Here is a 20,326-nt window from a genome sequence, read left to right as displayed (position 1 = left end):
ATTTTCCCAGAATCTTCTGGGGCTAGGGTCCTGGATGTCATTTAGGTTCTCCAATGACAGGTATGCACAGAAGTTCTGGAAGGCAGAATGGAGGCAGATATCAGCTTTCTTTCTGCAGGCAGGAGCAAGTTATGGCTGGGCTCCACATTCCAGCTGTCCCTTCTTTGAATGCATGGATATGGAGCGATCTGACAGGAGCAATTTCTGACCTCTGGATTGCAGCTGCAGAAGGGTGATCTTGAAGCCAAACCCCAACTGGCAGACCCTGACTTCTATTCCTGCATCCCTTCTCATGATTTTGTGAGCATCCCATTCCCTGCTCGAAATACCTAGAGTGGTTACTGTTTCCTGCCCTGATCCAGGATGCTACACAGGCGTTCGGAGATGCCCCCAACTTCCTGGAGTGGAAATGGCAAGCGGAGTCCTTCCCCAATTCACAATTAATCTTACATTTTTTAGTTCCTTCTGTGCATTAAAGATGCACCATCTGACCAGCTATTCTCTATGATTTTGTGATGTGGTGGCTAAGAGAATGGAGTACAGTTCTGCCAGTTCCTAGTTTTATGAGCTTGGGCAAGACACTTAACTGCTCCGTGCCTCTGTTTCCTCATCTGTTAAAATAGGATACGAACAGTAACCCTCTAGGGTTGTTGCAGGAGGATTCAATGAAAATACTTAAAGTGCTCACAGCTGTGCAGGAAATGCACTGCATGTTCTGTATGTCTTTCCTCTCCACTGAATCTACCCACTCACCAAGGCTCACTTCACACCCCATCCCCTCCCTGACTGCTTGCTGGCTCTCACCAACACACTTCTGAATTCCCATAACACTACTTCTTGTACCATATACATGGTTTTGTGGAAAGAGACATCTGGAGCTAGACTGTCCTGGGTTCAAGGCTTTTCTCGAGTTTCCTGTAAATGGGATCTGTGATTGTAATTGTCCCAGCATCTGCTTAGGGTCACTTCTCATTTCATAAGTGCATGTCACAGCTTCCCAGCCAGGCCCTGAATTCTCCAAGGGCAGAGTTATTGCACATCCCATCTGTTGCCCATGACTCCCACAACACCCAAAGCCATGAGAGATGCACAATGGATATTTACTCAATATTTTCCCCTTGGGTTTGGGGAGCCAGAACACAGAGAATCAGTACTGACCGTGAGCTCCCCAGAAGCCATGATGATGGCCAGGTTCATCATTTGATTACAGCTGCAGACAGTATGTGTCTTGGAAGCTTCAAGGACCACACAGCCAGAGGATATCCACCTACCACCCTCCAAGTTAGTGTCCCAGGAAACACAGATAGGTCTCTCAAATTCCTGCTTCGGCTGAAAATGGAAAGGCTCTGGTCATCTGAGATGCTCTTTCAAGCGGATTCAAGAGTCATTTGGGGCAAGAAGATGCAAGTGTGTTTGGGAGGGAAACGAGGTATTTCCGTGTACAAGGAGGGAGGGAAAGGTCTCAGCTATCAGATCTGCCCCTAGTGCTGACTTGGTAATAGCTCATGTGAATAACATTCCTGTAAATGTTCCTGCGTGAACATCACTTAATCTGAGCCCAATCTTGCACAATGATGGATGGAAGAATAACACAGAGAAATAGGGGAGTCCTCTCCTCGGGAGGTGGATTTTGGGGATCAGCTTGAGTTGCAAGAAACTGTAGGAGATTGCCACCTTCACGGGTCCCTATCAGAAAGGAAAGTTGAGCCCACTGGGGGATGGGACATTCTCCATAGGTAGACAGGGGTTCAGCAGGAACCTCTTCACAAACCTCAATGTTCTCCAGCATGTAAATGACTGGGTCAGAGAAGCCATCTTTCTTCTCCCCAGTCATGATGCCTTGTACAATGCGAGAATTCATCTTCACCTTCAACTTGCTCTGGAAGTTGGCCAAAGGGTTCTGAGGGTCTTGGAAGAAGCTCTCGTCTAAAAAAGACTCCATGCCCCAAAAGGAGACAAAAGCCACCCCAGTGGGCCCTGTGATTCCCCCAAAGGCAAAAAAAAAAAAATCATTTGCTCAGTAGTGATTATAGATGACCCAACACATACACACACACACTTTAGTATCCCATGCACTCTGTACCCCTCTCGCCCTCTCTGAGGATGGAAACCCCAGTACAACCAGTGGACTCCGAGATTGGTGACCCTCATGGGAACCATTAAAAAAAAAGTCCTGAGTTGCTTCCACCTGGAGAAATGTTGGCTACATTTAAAAATAAATTTAAATTTGTATTTTTAAGAGACAGTCAAACTGAGCAGTGGAAATAAGTTTGCCTTCTACTTTCATGGTTATTCTGGCTCCCTCTCTTAGGTGGGCTTCCCCTTTCAACGTTGGTGGTCTTCAGGGATGTCCCAGGTCTGCTCCCTGAGCCCTCCAGACTGCAGATGGATGGGGAGTGGTCAACAGCGGTCCACCGGCTAATCTGGCCATTGCCTCTCTTGTATAAATAAATATGTGGTTACAACACAGCCACACCCATTCATGCATGAACACCTTTGCACCGTGAAGGACTGTATTGCCCTCAATGCCTAAAATATCTACCAGCCCGCCCACTGTAGAAGTTTGCCAATCCTTGATACAGACCAGCACTGTCTGCCAGTCATACAACATGAACTGCCCAGGTAATTTTAAATTTTCTAGTAGCTACAATTTTTAGAAAAGCCGAAAACAAGTAAAAATTAACTTTAACAATGCATTAACTCAATACATGCAAACAATTATCATTTCAACATATAGGCAATATAAAAAATATGAATGAGATTTTTCTATCCTTCGTTACTTTTGTACCAAGCCTTTGGAATCTGGTGTGTGGTTTTAACTCACAGCCTGGCCACATTTCAAGTGCTCGCTGACAAAAGGGGCCAGTGGCTGCTTAACTGGACAGTGAAGGTCTTGGTGCCCCATTGTTGTGAGGGGACGTATTTATTTAACATCCGACTTCCCCAGCTGATGGAAAACTCCCTGAGGACATGGCCCTCACCTCACTGAGCCCTTCACTAGTCTGGGCACCTGCCAATTGACTGATGGATGTGCCGACTGATTACACCACACACACCCCCACCTTGATTCTCAGTCCAAGTCAGTACCTGCGGAGTCAGACTCTTCGATGGTGGAACATGTAATCTCCATCTTGTCCCCTTTGGCTTTCAAGTGAAAGGTCATGTTCTTTTCAGTGCATCCTTCCTTGATAATTTTGCTTTCAATTTCTAAAAGAAAAGTGAAGTGAAAGGAAATTGCAGTGAAGCATCTGCCTTCAGCTCAGGTCATGATCCCAGCATCCTGGGATCAAACCCAGCATTGGGCTCTCTGCTCAGCGGGGAGCCTGCTTCTCCCTCTGCCTGCTGTTCCCTCTGCTTGTGCATGTGCTCCTTCTCTCTCCCCCCGCCTCTCTCTCTGACAAATAAGTAAGTAAAAATCTTTAAAAGGAGATAAAAGGAGATAGGGAGACTTTGCCTGAGGTCACTCAGAAAGGGAGTCCTGAATTTGATTTCTTTTTTTTTTTTTAAATTTCTTTACAGCATTACAGTGTTCATTGTTTTTGCACCACACCCAGTGCTCCATGCAGTACGTGCCCTCCCTATTACCCACCACCAGGCTCCCCCAACCTCCCACGCCCCGCCCCTTCAAAACCCTCTGGTTGTTTTTCAGAGTCCATAGTCTCTCATGGTTCATCTCCCCTTCCAATTTCCCACAACTCCCTCTCCTCTCCATCTCCCCAGTCCTCCATGTTATTTGTTATGCTCCACAAATAAGTGAGACCATATGATACTTGACTCTCTCTGCTTGACTTATTTCACTCAGCACAATCTCTTCCAGTCCCATCCATGTTGATACAAAAGTTGGGTATTTATCCTTTCTGATGGAGGCATAATACTCCATTGTGTATATGGACCACATCTTCCTTATCCATTCGTCTGTTGAAGGGCATCTTGGTTCTTTCCACAGTTTGGCGACCGTGGCCATTGCTGCTATAAACATTGGGGTACAGATGGCCCTTCTTTTCACTACATCTGTATCTTTGGGGTAAATACCCAGTGCAATTGCAGGGTCATAGGGAAGCTCTGTTCAAAAAAGTTACATATACCTCATTGCAAACAAAGAATAAAAAGTCTGGTTCATCACTGGGACAATCTTGAGCCCCCGATGAGTGACAGGAGGATGGGAGCCCCAGACAACTAAGAAACCCAGCTGGAGCTGTGGGAGCGAGCTCTCGCCCCAGATGGGGTGCACCAGGGAAAGATGGGGTTGAAGTCAACAGTGACGGAAAGCAATGGTCACGACCCTCTACTCTAGCTACTCTACATTTAGACAAGTTTTCTGACGCCAAAGGGAAGAGGAAGAGGCTGGGGCAAACCCAGCAGACTGGACCAGGGCTCTGCCACTCACCAGCTGCACCAAATGGAACAGTGACTTCAATTACCGTCTGAGCCTCAGGTCTCTCACCTGTGGCATGGCCATTACTACGGGGGTCTTCATGAAAACAAAATAGGTAACGGAACCGGAGGTTTCCTTTTTAAAATATAAGCCAGATCATGCCATGCCTGTTCTCAGACTCTCCAATTCTGCACCCCGCCCCCAATCCTCCTTCAGATGAAATCCTGAGTCCCTACATTTGTCTGCAAAATCTACCTCTCGCCTCCTTTTCTGACCCCTTCTCCTGCAGGCTCTATGATTCTCTACTTCACTTTGGCCATGCTGGCCTCTTCACTGTTCCTTGAACTCACCAAGTACGTACACGGCTCCCTTCCCATGTAAGCTAGCAAGGTCCCTCCCATGCCTGACCCTCTTGAGCCAACTTAGCCCGGCTGCATTTTTCTCTGTAGGACTTCCCCTGTCTCATATACTGACTACATTTATTGTGGGACTCAGACCGTTGTCAAACAGAGAACACACTCCAAACCCTATCTGGCAACACCCTCAACTCCATGTCAGCCACTCCGTAGAGGGGAGATGTTGTTCATATCCCTGGACTGGCTCTTCTGTGACTTCAGAGGTTTGAAACCACTGGGGAAATGGGATATGGGAAAGTGGTAGAGAATTGCATCGCCCAGGGCCCGGCTCCAAGTCAGCACCCGGGCTGTAACCTTGCTCTGTTACCTAAGTGTTCAGTCTGAACAGTCTGACTGACATTGGCCGAGGGGTTCAGGAAAGCTGCCAGCGTGCTGCTTTTCACACTCTCCAGGACCACAGTGGCCAGAGCGGAGGTCTCTTCTTTGGTGAAGTTGGACCAAGTGGACGTTTGCTTGAGCACAGAGGCAAGGCTCTCAGCTGTATCCTGCAAGGAAAGGTGTTTGCATGCTGTGCACGCTCTCCCTCTTCCCCCACCCCTGGAACAGCAGCTGTTCCCTCTTCCTCCCCCTCCCTCTCTCTCTCTTCCACTCTCTCCTTCCTTTCTCTCTTCCTCCCTCTCCCTCTTTCCCTCTCTCTGGCCTCTCTCTTTCCCTTGTCTCTCTCCTCAAGAGGGTGTGTGACAGTCTAGGCCAATGAAGAATTAAAAGAGCATCTATCTACTCAGCTTCCTTTTCCTGATCCCAAAGTCCTCCCTGGGATGCAAAGTGGTGTCGCCTTTATTTTTTTTTAAAGATTTTATTTATTTATTTGACAGGGAGAGAGACAGCTAGAGAGGGAACACAAGCAGTGGGAGCAGCAGGAAAAGAGGGAGAAAAAGGTTCCCCACTGGGCAGGGAGCCCAACATGGGACTTGATCCCAGGACCCCGGGATCATGATCTGAGCTGAAGGCAGAGGCTTAACCCACTGAACCACCCAGGCGCCCCTGTAGTCCTGTTCTTAGAAAACTGAGCCAGCTGGGTGCCCTGGCGTAGCCTTTAAATCAGCACCTGGAATAACATCGCGTGCACATAGCTCTGACCCAGCAATTTCTCTTCCTGGAATTAATCCTTCCAGAAATGCTTAAAAATTGTGTGTGTGTATATATATATATATATATATATACACACACACACATACATACATTGTATATATACAATGTGTATATATATATACACACTGAAATACATTGTATATATATACATATATACATACGCTGAAATACATTGTATATATACATATATACATAAAAATTATATATATAATGTATATAGTATCTCATTTCACTGAAAAAAACAAGTATTTTCATTAAAAAGGTTGTACTTATGATATTACTGTTTCTGGCACATAAATATACAAAGTAATCAATACTTACTGTAAGTCAGGTATTGTGTCTTACATGTGTTAATTTTAGGAAGATATCTGTGACGTAGAGACTGTTGTGTCCATCTTTGGATGGGGAGGCAGGGCACACATCTAGGAGGTGCAGAACTAAGACGTGAACCTTGGCAGGCTGGTATCAGAGGCTGAATCCTTCCAGCAGGTGTTCACTGAATGGCTTCAGTGTGTGTGTGTGTGTGTGTGTGTGTGTGTGTGTGTGGCATTCACAGAGTGGAAGGATATGGAAAGATACACATCCAAATGTTAACCATTGGATGTTCCTCCATTGATTATGTCTATGATCAATGTTCCTCCATCGATTATGTCTATGATCAATGTTCCTCCATCGATTATGTCTATGATCAATGTTCCTCCATCGATTATGTCTATGATCAATGTTCCTCCATCGATTATGTCTATGCTCAATGTTCCTCCATTGATTATGTCTATGGAGGAATAAAGGAAAGAATAGCGATAACAATATTCATATTAATGTTGATACGATTCCCTTTACTGATTGTCAGTAAGTTGACTTCTACAATGTAACTCTGACCCCAACAAAACAAAAATATGGGGGCGCCTGGGTGGCTCAGTGGGTTAAGCCTCTGCCTTCAGCTCAGGTCATGATCTCAGAGTCCTGGGATCGAGCCCTGCATCAGACTCTCTGCTCAGCGGGGAGCCTGCTTCCCCCTCTCTTTCTGCTTGCTTCTCTGCCTACTTGTGATCTCTCTCTCTGTCAAATAAATGAATAAATAAATCTTTAAAAAAACAAAAACCAAAAAAACCCCACAAAAATATGAAAAGGACTCACGACTTAATAAATACGAAGAAGAAATTAATTGACTCCAGACAGATGGGGAAGGAAATTAACTGAAATTCTGGTAGGAATATAAATTTCTATCTATCCAAACTGGACAATAAAAACATGAAAAGAGGGGCATCTGGGTGGCTCTGACGGTTAAGGATCCAACGCTTGACATCGGCTCAGGTCATGACCTCAGGGTCGTGGGGTCCACCCCTGCATTGGGCTCCACACTCAGTAAGGAGTCTGCTTGAGATTCTCTCTGTCTGTCTCCCCTGACCCTCCCCCTGCTCTCTCTTTCTCTCTTTCACAATCTCTAAAATAAATAAATAAATCTTTTTTAAAAACATGAAAAGAATTTCAGTAAAAACTGGATGACGGTACAACTTGAGAGTTGTTCCTTCTGGAGAAACAGGACGCGCTGAGTTCTATAATCATATCCCAGTTGCAAGGCATGAGTGTAAGGATCCTCCCCACCAACACAGAGAAAAATCTCAGGTAGAATCATCCTGCAAAAATGTGGTCCTCAATGGACCTTGGGGAGGGTATGTGCTATGGTGAGTCCTATGAAGTGTGTAAACCTGGAAATTCACAGACCTGTACCCCTGGGGCTAATAATACATTACATGTTATAAAAAAAATTTAAATCTTCTAAATAAAAAGTTCTTGTGGACTTTGAATCCATTTAAAAAAAATGTGGTCCTCAATTCTGTGGCTGAGGAAACCTCATTAAACTCCCTTTGAAATGTGAGATCTATTCTTAGCTGGGAACGCTGTTTTATTTCCTTGGGGAGGTAAAAACAAAATTGGTAGGCAAACTTAGACTCCACGGGGTTAACATTCTTGTGTTCACTTTAGAAAGTTTTGTGATCTTTGGCATAATCCAGAAAACGGTTTTGAAAGGGTTTGGAACAATTCAACATGTCAGAGAAGCTAACTGATTAACCACGTGATTTCACTGCCCAAAGCGATTCGATGTGTGATAAATGTGTATTCAATACACAGCTTTTGATAAATGGTTTTGAACATTTAAAAAATCTGAATTATTACATTTATACATTTGATTTATGTATTTATGTATTTGATACATTGGATATACGAATCCCTTGAAAGCATATGACTTTGCCTTTTAGGTTAGTAAATCTTCCTCATTAGGTATTTGAAATTTGGAGGGAAATAAGAATATTTGTAAGCATAGTATAAAACGAAGGGAACAGGGGTGCCTGGGTGGCTCAGTGGGTTAAAGCCTCTGCCTTTGGCTCAGGTCATGATCCCAGGGTCCTGGGGTTGAGCCCCACCCGGGCCTTCCTACTCAGCGGGGAGCCTGCTTCTCCCTCTCTCTCTGCATGCTCTCTCTCTCTCTCTTTCTCTCTCCCTCCCCAAATAAATAAATAAAAATCCCTAAAAGAAAGAAAGAGGGAGGGAGAGAGAGAGAAAGAAAGAAAAAAGAAAGAGGAAGGAAAGAAGGGGCCACATCCCATATGATTCCATTTATATACTGTTCTTGAAAAGACAAGACTCTAATGACAGAGATTTACTGGAGCTGGTGGTGGAGGGAGGATCTGACAATAAAGGGGAAGCCCCTGGGGTGCCTGGGTGACTCAGTCGTTAAGAGTCTGTCTTCGGCTCAGGTCTTGATCCCAGGGTCCTAGGATCAAGTCCTGCATCGGGCTTCCTGCTCAGCAGGAAATCTGCTTCTCCCTCTCCCACTCCCCCTGCGTGTGTTCCCTCTCTCGCTGTGTTTCTCTCTCTCTGTCAAATAAATAAAAATAAAATCCAAAAAAAAAAAAAAAAAAAAAGGGCAGGGGAAGCCCCAGGGAGAGTTTGGGAAGGAAAAGGAACTGCTCCATATTCTCATGGTGGTGGTGATTACGCAGATCTATTTATGTAATAAAACTCATAAAACTGGACAGAGAAGGGCAACCTGACTTTATGTTACATTTTAAAACCTTATAACTGTAATAACCTACAGGATAACTTGGCCCATTAGTTATAATGAGGACTTTCTGTACCCCATGTGTCCCCCAAGATGTCTGAAGCTCAAACACGATTACGAAGACTTTCTTGTTACCTTCAGAGAGACCTCGGCTGTCCTGTTTTCGCAGGCATCGTCCAGAACACTGAAGGTAGCGTTCATTAATGTGCAGAAGGAACCCTGTGCCCCAGAGGAAGAGCACGAGTGAGCACTGACCAGTTGATGCCCCAGCATGTGAAGCACCCACCGGCCATCCAGTCCACCATAAGGGTGGTCCTAAACTCCTAAGGTGTCAGGAGGCTCTAGGATTCTCAGGAAAACAGAAACTCACCATTTGAGCAGAATTGGAGCCACGGAAGCTTTCTCTTCATGAATAAAAGAAACAAATGCAAAGAAACAGCAAAACTACTTGGGGGGTCAAAGATGGGGGAATGTGTGAAAAAAAAATCCAGTGGTCCAAATTGATTATGATTATGCCACAAAGAGGAATAAAAGCATTGGCACCTGCTACCATGTGGATGAGCCTTGGAAACATCATACTCAGTGAGAGAAGCCATCCACACACCAAAAACCATGTACTGTATGATTACATTTGTATGAAATATGCAGAATAGACCAATGGATGGACACAGAGTGCATATCAGTGTCTACCAGGGACCGGTTCTTCCAGGGGGCACTGGCGGAGAATGTTGTTGGGGGATACAGTTTCCTTTGAGGGGATGAAAATGTTTGAGGGCTAGAACTGATGGTTGCACACCACTGTAGTATATTAATTGCACTGCAACAAAATTTATGATGTACTCTATGCTGGCTAGATGAATACATAAAAAAAATTTTAAATAAAAAAAGTGTTAGAATGGTGACATTTTAGGTGTATCTCACCACCCTCTTTTCAAAAAACAACAGCAATGGTCCCAAGTGCCTGGGAATTCCCACGCTAATTTATAAGCTCATCTTGAAAATTGTGACATCAATTCCTGAAGATGCTCGTGGAGGCTCGAGTTTCTGGAACAACTTCACTGGAGAATCAGGACATCCAAATTCCTCTTTGCCTGGCCCAGGGGCTGTGCATCACCCCTCCCACATCATACAGACACAGCACCAGCACCCTCACTGGTAATGAGACTCCAACATCCTTTCTTCTTTTAATGAAAGAACTCCCAAGTTTTAGATAGGCAAATGTCCTCCCTTCTCAGCTTTCCTTGAAGCCAGATATAAACAGAAGTGATACTGGGTTATACTCTTAAAGAGAAGAACTATGCCTTTCACTTTGCCTTCCCCGCTGCCCACCAGCTGAAATGCAGACGTGAGGGCAGGGGCTGGAGCAGCCATCTTGGGCCACAGAGTGGGAGGCTTGTGTTGATGATGGCAGAGCCTTTAAGGAGCCATCCCATCAACTCTCCACAGCTGACACTCAGATTGTTTACAAGGAGAGAAATAAGCTGTTATATAATTTAGGTCACCATTATTTTGGCCTTTGTTAAAACGAGAAAAAAACATCCCACCTGAGTGGCTTCTAGGGACCTTCTAGGACCTTCTAGAAGTTTCTCTAGGAAACTCAAGAGCTAGGAACCTTAAAAATACTTACATATTCAGGCTCCACTGCTGCTCCCACTTGGCAGAGTTGGACTTGTTCATTGTTGGGTATCACATCTTCTTTACACTTGAAGGGGATCCCTAGGAAGAAAACAAAAGCAACTAAGTTAAAACTCAACCACAGCAAGCTATGATTAGAAGACAAGTCTGATTTCATGATACCCTGCTTCAAATCCATCCATTACCAGGTTATATGCCAGCCACACATTGAAACATCAGGGACTCTGAGAAGCCGGAGACTGGATGGAAAGAGCAGTTTGGCAAAGACCACCCAGAGCATGAGGCCATTTTTATAATACTCCAAAGCAAACAAAACTAAGGGATGTATTGTTTAGGGATACATACATGGGAGGCATTTTTTTAAGTAGGGGAATTATAAACACAAATTTCCAAATAGTCCCCTCTGGGAGGACTCAGGGAGACCTAAGGGGGAAGGAGCGTGCAGAAAACACAAAGGCACTGATGATATTCTAGCTCTCATGTTGATGAGGGCCCTGAATGTATTCCTTTTATTATTATACTTCATTGCTCCAGGTAAGCTACCTCTATTTTTAATGTATCAATGCATTCACAATTTCAAAAAATTTAAACCATTCACTTCCCTATTGTTTTCAGGAGGAAAAAAAAATCTCTGAAATTCCTCACGTGGCTCACCAGTTCCTGCAGGGTCTGACTGCTGCCCATGTCCTCAGGTGCGTCTAATGCCATTTCCCCTAGTCCTGACTCTGTGTTAGCCTCAGGGCCTTTTACATGCCCTAACTGTCACACTGAGCTCTCCACTCTTCATCTAGATAATTCCTACCCTTCCATCAAGCTTCAACTTAAATGTCACTTGCCCAGAGTATATTAAATCTCATTGGTCACTCTGAATCATACTATGATTTTTTGGGGAGTCACACTCATTGTGCTTATTGAATAATAATGTGTGAGCTGTCTACTTCCTTCCCTAGATTATAAACTTCATGAAGGCAAATTTCATGTCCGTCACATCAAGGACTGAATCATCAATGACTAGTGCAGGGGCTTGTTTGACTAATAGATGTTCCAAGAATAATTTATTGAATGAGTGAATTAATCAATGAGTGAATGCATACCTTAGAAAAGAGAGAATTGTAGATGAGGTAAAGGTAAGAGGAAGATTCAGAGTTTGAGTAGGTTGAGGATTTCACAACCAAACCAAGACACATTCCATTGTCAGGAGACACAAGGAGATGGTTACTTTTGCAGCTGAAGTTCAAGGAGTCTTCAGGATTGGGTTGAAAGCCTCCAATGCAGCTACAGCTGTAGGAGCCCAAGACATTGGTGCAGACAGAATTGGGGCCACATGGTGATGGATCTTGGGAGCATTCATCAATATCTGCAAAGAACTTGAGAATATCAAACAACCCAGAAGGACCAGGAGATACTTCTTTCCAGGATGTTCAGCAAATCCTCTTCTCACCTCTGCAATGGACTCCTTGGTCTCTGAAGCTCGTCTGTCCATTACTTGGTGCAAAGCCAGGAGAGCAGGTGCAAAAGTAGCTCCCAGGGGTGTTGGTGCACGTTGTGTTGGAAGGGCACATATAGAGGCACTCATCAACATCTATAGCGTAGAGAATGGGGATGAGGCAGAGTTGGCTAGCAATCCTACAAAAGTCGTGCTTCCAATGCATAGAGTTATCCCTAAAAAATGGTAGCCCAACCAGGTGGGGGGTAATAGGGAGGGCACGTACTGCATGGAGCACTGGGTGTGATGCCAAAACAATGAACACTGTTATGCTGTAAATAAACAAATAAAAATAAATAACAACAACAACAAAAAAAAATGGTAGCCCAAGCAGGGACTACATTTCCCAGAACCCTCTGTGTCTAGGGGGGGCCATGTGACCAGTTTTCATGTTTAGAATAGGAGCAGGTACAACATTTGTCACTTCTGGGTCAAGGTGGTTGCAAAGCGTGTGTGCTTTCTCTCTTTCCCACCACTGGCTGAAACAGGGATTCCAAAGCCATAAGCGATATGAGAACCAACAGATTCAAGGAAATGGTGTGGAGAAAAGCTGACCACTGGCCAGGAATGTCTACATTGGTAGTAATGAGAGTAAAAAATTTCTGTTGGGTGATTCTCAGCTGAGGGCAGTGTTTCCCCTCTACCCCCTGCCAGGGGACATTGGGCATTGTCTGGAGACATCTTTGGTTATCGTGACTGGGCTGGGGGCAGGGGGTGATCTAGTAGGTAGAAGCCACAGATACGGCCAAACATCCTGTACTTCCCAGGACCGCCTCCCACCACAAAGAACAATCTAGCCCAAAAATGTCAGTAGCACCAGAATTGAGGAATCCTGGCCTACCCATATAGGGTGATGCCAGGTCACTGTGGCACTATGGGGTTACCTCTCCCTCTGGGGGTTTCTGAGCCGTAAGGGATATATGGAATAGAATGTCCTGGGGGAAAAAAAGCAGGAGGGAGGTAAGGGCAACAGTTTTCATATTCCTCTGTCAATTCACAAAACAGGAGGAATAAACAGGCAACATCCATTAACAGCCTGTGCAAGTGCATGGTGTATTGTACTGGGCATTACCGTGGAGCACCGGGAGAAGTCCTTATGATATGAATGTAGACTCATTTGGAGATCTCAAAGGACAGGAGAACGACCCACAGTTGGAAGGTTCAGGGAAGTGGTTTTCCTCTTGGTGTCACAGAAAATATCTCTAACCAAAGAGTGCCCTTCTTTTAACAGGGAGCTCCCCATTGACAGACACATTTAAGTGTCTGCTAGGTGAAAACTCATCAGAAATAGCACATACGGGAGGCGCCTGCGTGGCTCAGTTGGTTAAGTGTCTGCCTTCGGCTCAGGTCATGATTCCAGGGTCTTGGGATCCAGCCCTGCATCAGGCTCCAGGCTTAGCAGGGAGCCTGCTTCTCCCTCTGCCTCTCCCCTCCACTCATACTCACTCTCTCTCTCAAATAAATAAAATCTTTTTTAAAAAAGGAAATAATGCCCACAGCAACTCCATGTGCAACTAATGCATTGTTGAACACTACATCAAAAACGAATGATGGACTCCATTGAAACCTCCCTTCCCCACACCTTCCCCCAGCCGCAGGGTACATAACCTGCCAACCCTCACAACCCCGGTCAGCAGCTCTTTCTGCCCATGGGTCCTGTCCCCGTGCTTTAATAAACCACCATTTTGCACCAAAAAAAAAAAAAAAAAAGAATGATGGACTATATGTTGGCTAACTGAACATCATCATCAACATCATCATCATCATCATCATCATCATCATCATCATCATCAGAAATAGCCCTTGAAACATAGCACAAGTGGAATTCACATTTTGCATATGGAGCTGGCTAGTTGGGTGGTTTTCGAAACTGTTTTGGCTGAGGAACCCTTCCTTCATGCAAAGTGAAAATACTGAGTAGGTAAAACAATTAAGAGCGGCAATAGTCTGAGTGTCAAGGGGTCCTGAAAAGATGCCTAGCAGCTTGGAATGCTGTACCAGTTTCTCTCTATGATCCCTCTCAGATTTGCCTCTCTGTTGTTCTCCCTCCAGCAACGTCAGCAGCTGGTGAAGATCAGTGAATGAAAAGAACATTTTTAATGAAAAGAAGCACGTATTTGCCCTGGGTATGGGGGGAAGTCAAAGAACATAAGACATGTTCCTTAGTAGAGTAGATCCTCCAAAGACAGCAGCCATCAGTGCCTCCATTTCCTGTGTGCGGGTCTTGTTCCCCCAGCGAGACGGGGAGTTAATTTCCCCTTCCTTGGCATCTAGCCTGGCCCCAGGACATTGGCCGGGAGAATGTGGCAGAAGCAACGTTCTGGGACTTCCAAGCCCAGGTCATACAAAATCCCTGTTTCTGCATCCTTCCCCTTGCAGCTTCCCTTCCAGGAAACCAGCTGCCGTGCTCTGAGGAAGCCCAAGAATCCACGAGGATGGGTCCAGGAGGGAAACTGAGGGTCCCAGCTGAGCTCCCAGCCAGACACCAGCACCAACTACTAGGCACAAAAGCAAGGCTGTTTTGGACCTGCCTCCATCCTAGTAACCCAGAAAGATCACTCGGTCAGCACACAGAATCATGCGCAAGCACAGAGCCTTGTTTGTAAGCCATACTTCGCATGCTTGGGAGCATTCCCTACACATCTGAAATCCTCTGACTTCTCAGGGGTCCAAACAGCAGATGAAAAGAACCCAGGCAGGCATGAGCAATTGTATTTGCCCAGGGTGTTGTTACAGATGGAATCCAGGCCACAAAGAGTTGAGTTCCTGGCACATTCGTCCACATCTAGGCAGAAAACCAGTCTAAGTCATAGGGATGAAGGATGCCTAGGTCCTGGCAGAGCACAACCCCAGCAGACCCGAGCAGTGACGCTCCTGGGCTCTGCTCCCACACTCCTAAACTCTGCTGAAAGGAGGGACAAAGAGGCAGGTCTGTGCCTCACACAGAACTCCTGACGAGGCTCTCTGTGGCACAGGATAAAAATCCAAACTCCTCATTAGAACACATGAGACCCCAAGAGTCTGGTCCCACCGAAGCTCACCAAGCTTATCCTTCTTGTCTAATCCCCTGGTAATTCCTGATCCCGATTCACTGGTTACCTGTAGGGTCATGGAGGCTTATTCTCTGCTCCCTCAGCCTGGACCTCACTGGCCTCATTCTTTCTTTGATAAATCTCAGTTCCTTTCCAAGGAATCACTATATTATCAATAACAATGATTAAGAAGTGTCTGAGTTGGGGGTGGAGGGCACAGACAGCCTGGGCTTGAAGCCTGGCTCTGTCCCTATACTCCATGTGTTACTGGGAGCTGTGCACTGAATTATTCACCACCCCCAACACCAAATTCACATGTTAAAGCCCTAACACTCGGTGGTGGTTGGACATGGGGCCGTTGCAAGATGATGAGGTTAAGAGGACATCTTAAGATGGGATCGATCTCCTTCAAAGAAGAGGAAGAGACACCCGAGCTCACTGAAGACACAGAATGACGGTGGTCATTCAGAAGCCTGGTGGAAAACCCTCTCTGATTGATCATGATCCAGAAGATCCAGAAGACTGACCAAACTCCAGAAGAGAGAGGAAATAAATCTCAGTTGTTGAACCCGCCCTGTCTGCGGCATTTTGTTCCGGTGCCCCAGAGCTGACAAGTTAATTTGCCTCTGTGCATCTTGGCACCATCATCTGTCAGTTGGGGATAGGGACACTACTCACCCCATTGGGTTGCTTGGAGCATTAAATAAGGTGATGTCTGCAAAAGCCTCAGAAAAGAGCCTGGAGGTTAGCAAGTCTGAACTAAGTATTTGCTAACTAAAATAAAAAATTAACTGGTGACATGTTGAGATTTTTCTGACAGGAGCCGCGGGAGATTCTGCATGCACCTGCTCAAGGAATGCTCCCAGCAGCTCCCGTGAGGTGCACACCAACATTATTTCCATTTTTCTGATGAGGAAACTAAGGCTTCACAGTTCTCGCACAGCCTGTGAAAGGCACACCCAGGATTTAAAATCAGGCTCTGTCTGGTTCTGGACTTGTTAGAAGACCGCTTTCCCGGCTGTCTTAGTTAGGGTCTGGGATTTTGGGGGTTAAGTTGATGCCGGTCCTAGACAAGCCCCACCCTGCGTTGCCAGAAGTGGCAGCTCACACCAAGGCAGAACAGCGTGAAGGTTAGAGCACAGGGTGTGCAGTCACACTCGGCAGCCTTCGGATCCCGACTCCCCTGATCCTATCTATTTGACTGCGGGCGAGCTGTTCCAGCACCATGGAGGTTCAGTTTGCTCATCTGTAAAATGGGTATAAAATATACTGATACCATCAGGTCGTTGGGAAGACAGCAAGCACATGAATGGAAAAGCACAACACCTTGGCTGGGATTCTGACTCCCAGCCTCCGTACCTGCTCTTTCCTCCTCCTGGAACACCCTTCCCCAGATACCCAATATCTCACTCCCTCACACCCTTCACATCTTTTCTCAAATATCAGCTTCTCAGCATAGCCTTTCCTTACCACCCTATTTGATGTAGACCTCCATCCCCAGCACTCCCTGTCCGCTTTCCTGCCTTCTTTATCTTTATCTCCTTCAACTATTCCTGGCACACTCTATGTTCACGATTTCTGTTGCATTCTCTCTCCCCCAATGCTGGATGATGAGTTCCAGGAGAGCAAATAATTTTGCCTCTGTTAGTCGCTGCTGTTTCTGCCATCCCTAGAGTAGTGCCCAGCATACAGAAGGTGCTCATGAAGCATTTGCTGATGAGTGAATGAGTGAATGAATGAATGAAGGGAGGAGTGATTATTGGCTTCAGCTTAGCAGGGGAGGGTTTTGAGCTCACTCCAGACTCATTAAGACCCTTCCCCTACCAGGACTGTCTTGGCCAAGGGACTTGGATCTTGTTCCCCAACAGATCTCTCCCACCTACCTTTACATGTCTCTCCTGGGCCCTGGATGTTCCTGTTGCCTCTGCTAGATTCAAACCCTAGGTTGCAGACACAAGAGTAGCTCCCAGGACTGTTGTGGCATGTCGCATGCTGTGGGCAAATTCCGGGATCAGCACATTCATCCACATCTGGTCAGTGGAAATGAAAACCCAAGTCAAAATGAATAAAGAAATGAGAACAGGAGTCAGAAAACAGACTTTCTCTGCATTTCTCCCCTTCCCCCTCATCTCCCTTGCAGTTAGTCATGGCTGTGAGAATAAATTCCGGCCCAATGTATATAAGAGGACAGTGGTAAATAGCTCCAAAGAGTAATGACCATAGACATGGCCGTCCTTCTTTACTTGCCCCCTGCCTACACCATGGGATGCAGATGGTGCCGTGCAATGTGACTTCATGCCACTCCTCTTTAAGATGTGGAGCTGGTGTCTCCACTGCTTGAATCTAGCTGGTGTATGACTTCTGCTGGCCAAAAGAATGGGACAGAAGTGATTTGGTGCCAGTTCCATACACAGATTTCTAGAAAAGTTATTTCGTTCTGTTCATTCTTTGGGCTCCTCGTTTCTTCCATATGAACAAGCACTAGACTCCCCTAACAAAGAATGCGAGATAAAGTAGAAGAAAGATGGAACATCCCAGATCATCTCCCTGACATGCGAGGCAGCCCAGCTGAGATAAGCAAAGCTGACCCACACCTGACCATGGATACATAAAAAGCCCAACAGAGACCCAAAGAACTGACCGGCAGAGGCCAACCTAAACTTCCAATGCACAGAATAGAAAGCCACATACATGGTGTTAGTTTCTAGCCACTAAATTTCAGGGTGATTTGTTACTCAGCTATAGCTAACTGCTACAAGTGGATCAGAAAAATCAGGGAGGACTTCAAATATCTCTCAGTCCAAGCCAGGGGGATGTGATAAGAGCTCGATCACTCCATGCCTTGCTTGACGGGGTCACCCTCCTTCCAAATGAGCATGGAGAACAGTAGTACTGCACCACAGCCAGGAAGATGGAGCCCTTGTATCTTGTGAGAGCATTCTGACTACAGTTTGGAGGATGGATTCAAGGGACAAGACTGGAGGAAGGGAAAGTCCAGGAGGAGGCTGGTAAAATAGCAGGGAAACCCAGACCATGATAGGGAAGAATGGTGAGATTTAAGACATATTTAACAGGTAATTTTCCCAAGATATGATGACTGATTTAGCATGGAGGTGTGAGGAGGAGGGCGTCTAGGGTACAACAGGTTCTCTATACTTCACAGGTGGAGTTGTGAGAGAGGAATCCACTCTGGCAGCTGCACTCATAGCTTCCCAAGGAGTTGACACACTCCGCATGCTCTGGGCAGATGCCACTGGAGAGGCACTCGTTGATGTCTGAGGGGCCGTAGAGGAGAGTGGGCAGACCGAAGGTGGTGTGTCTAATGTGAGAGACACATGTATCCAACTCAAGTGGTCACTGTTCACCAAAGACACATGCCTGAGAGCATTACCTGTGCAGGAGAAATGACCTGGATTTCCCGGGATCCAGTCATTTCCAGTAGGAGAAGAGAAACCAGGTAAACAGCTGCACTTGTACCTCCCCAGAAGGTTTCTGCAGACTGAGTGGAGACCACATGGTGAGGAGCTTTGAGAACATTCATCTATATCTGGACACAGAAAGAGCTGGAGTTACAAATTCGCAGATTATATTTTCAAAGATGGCAGAAATGATGTCTTCCATGCCATATGCCCTTCATTCCATGTGTTTTTGCATTCCTTCCAGAAAGCAGTGGGGTCTCTATTCCCTCCCCTTGGATCTAAGCATGCTGTGACCATGAGGGTGGAGAGTCTAAGTTGTAAAGACACCATTCACTCCCTCCTTGTTCTCTTGGAGCTTGACCACCATACTGGGAGGAAGCCCAAGCAGCCATGAAAAAAAGCAGCTCACCTGATGAAGAACCAAGACCCCCCCAGCCCACAGCCCTGGTGCAGCAGCCAGCTGGAAGCCAGCACCAGCTACCAGCCGTGTGAGTGTGCTCTCTTTAAAGTGGATCCTCTAGCCCCCACTGGAGCCAACTCAACTGACACTGCATGGAACAGAGACAAGCCACACTCACCAGACTCAACCCAGATGACAGACACATTCATGAACAAAATAAATGGTTGCCCTTATTTTCATGTACGAAATTTGCAGGTGTTCTGCTACCCAGCAGTAGATTGAAAAATAACAATTTAGAACACCTGGGTGGCTCAGTCAGTTAAGCGGCTGCCTTCAATACAGGTCATGACCCCAGGGTCCTACCATGGAGCCCCACATCTGGCTCCAGGCTTAGCATGGAGCCTGCTTCTCCCCCTGCCTCTCCTCTCCATTCTCTCAAATAAATTATATCTTTTTTAAAAAAGGAAATAAAAGAAATAGTGCCCACAGCAACTCCATGTGCAACTAATGCATCGTTGAACACTACGTCAAAAATGAATGATGCACTATATATTGGCTAACTGAACAACATCATCATCATCATTATCATCATCAGAAATAGCCCTTGAAAAATAGCACAAGTGGCATTCACATTTTGCATATGGAGCTGGACTAGCTCGGTGGTTTTTGAAATTGTTTTGGCTGAGGAACCTTTCCTTCATGCAAAGTGAAAACTACTGAGTAGGTGAAACAATTAAGAGCAGTGATAGTCTGACTGACAAGGGGTCCTGAGAAGAGCCTAGCCGCCTGGAATGCTCTACCAGTTTCTCTCTATGGTCCCTCTCAGATTGGCCTCTCTGTTGTTCTCCCTCTAGCAACGTCAGCAGCTGGTGAAGATCAGTGAATGAAAAGAAGAACTTTTTAATGAAAAGAGGCACACATTGGCCTTGGGGCGTGGGGAGGTCAAAGAACATAAGACATGTTCTTTAGCAGAGTAGATCCTCCAAAGACAGCCGCCATGGGTGCCTCTGTTTCCTGTGTGCATGTCTTCTTCCCCCAGAGAGATGGGGAGTTAATTTCCCCTTCCTTGGCATCTAGCCTGGCCCCAGGACCTTAGCTGGGAGAACACGGCAGAAGCAACGTTCTGGGACTTCCAAGCCCAGGTCTCACAAGATCCCAGTTTCTGCTTCCTTCCCCTTGCAGATCCCTACCGGGAAACCAGCAGCCGTGCTCTGAGGAAACCCAAGAATCCACGAGGATGGGCCCAGGTGGGAAACTGAGGGTCCCAGCTGAGCTCCCAGCCAGACACCAGCACCAACTACTAGCCACATAAGTGAGGCCGTTTTGGCCCTGGCCTCCATCCTAGTGACCCAGAAAGACCATTGGGTCATCCCACAGAATCACGCACAAGCACAGAGCCTTGTTTGT

The 20,326-nt window shown here is 46.1% G+C and overlaps 1 protein-coding gene across 2 annotated transcripts in view; it reads right to left on the bottom strand.

Annotated features, from left to right (window-relative positions):
• The window catches only part of ADGRE1 (adhesion G protein-coupled receptor E1), a 62,016-nt gene that overhangs the window by 13,314 nt on the left and 28,376 nt on the right, over window positions 1-20,326 (bottom strand). The window contains exons 6-15 of one of the 2 annotated variants that reach the window (XM_045992340.1): window positions 18,492-18,647; window positions 16,984-17,130; window positions 12,024-12,164; window positions 11,802-11,939; window positions 10,575-10,663; window positions 9,083-9,166; window positions 5,099-5,276; window positions 3,088-3,207; window positions 1,772-1,977; window positions 1,159-1,329 (exon numbers count right to left, since the gene is read on the bottom strand). In XM_045992340.1, coding sequence (XP_045848296.1) covers window positions 1,159-1,329; window positions 1,772-1,977; window positions 3,088-3,207; window positions 5,099-5,276; window positions 9,083-9,166; window positions 10,575-10,663; window positions 11,802-11,939; window positions 12,024-12,164; window positions 16,984-17,130; window positions 18,492-18,647 — 1,430 coding nt within the window. The remainder of the gene's footprint in view (window positions 1-1,158; window positions 1,330-1,771; window positions 1,978-3,087; window positions 3,208-5,098; window positions 5,277-9,082; window positions 9,167-10,574; window positions 10,664-11,801; window positions 11,940-12,023; window positions 12,165-16,983; window positions 17,131-18,491; window positions 18,648-20,326) is intronic. The other variant, XM_045992341.1, reaches the window with a different exon arrangement.

The sequence above is a fragment of the Meles meles genome, chromosome 20 (genome assembly GCF_922984935.1).
Source record: "Meles meles chromosome 20, mMelMel3.1 paternal haplotype, whole genome shotgun sequence".
NCBI classification, from domain to species: Eukaryota; Metazoa; Chordata; class Mammalia; order Carnivora; family Mustelidae; genus Meles; species Meles meles.
This window is presented reverse-complemented; position numbering and strand designations above follow the sequence as displayed.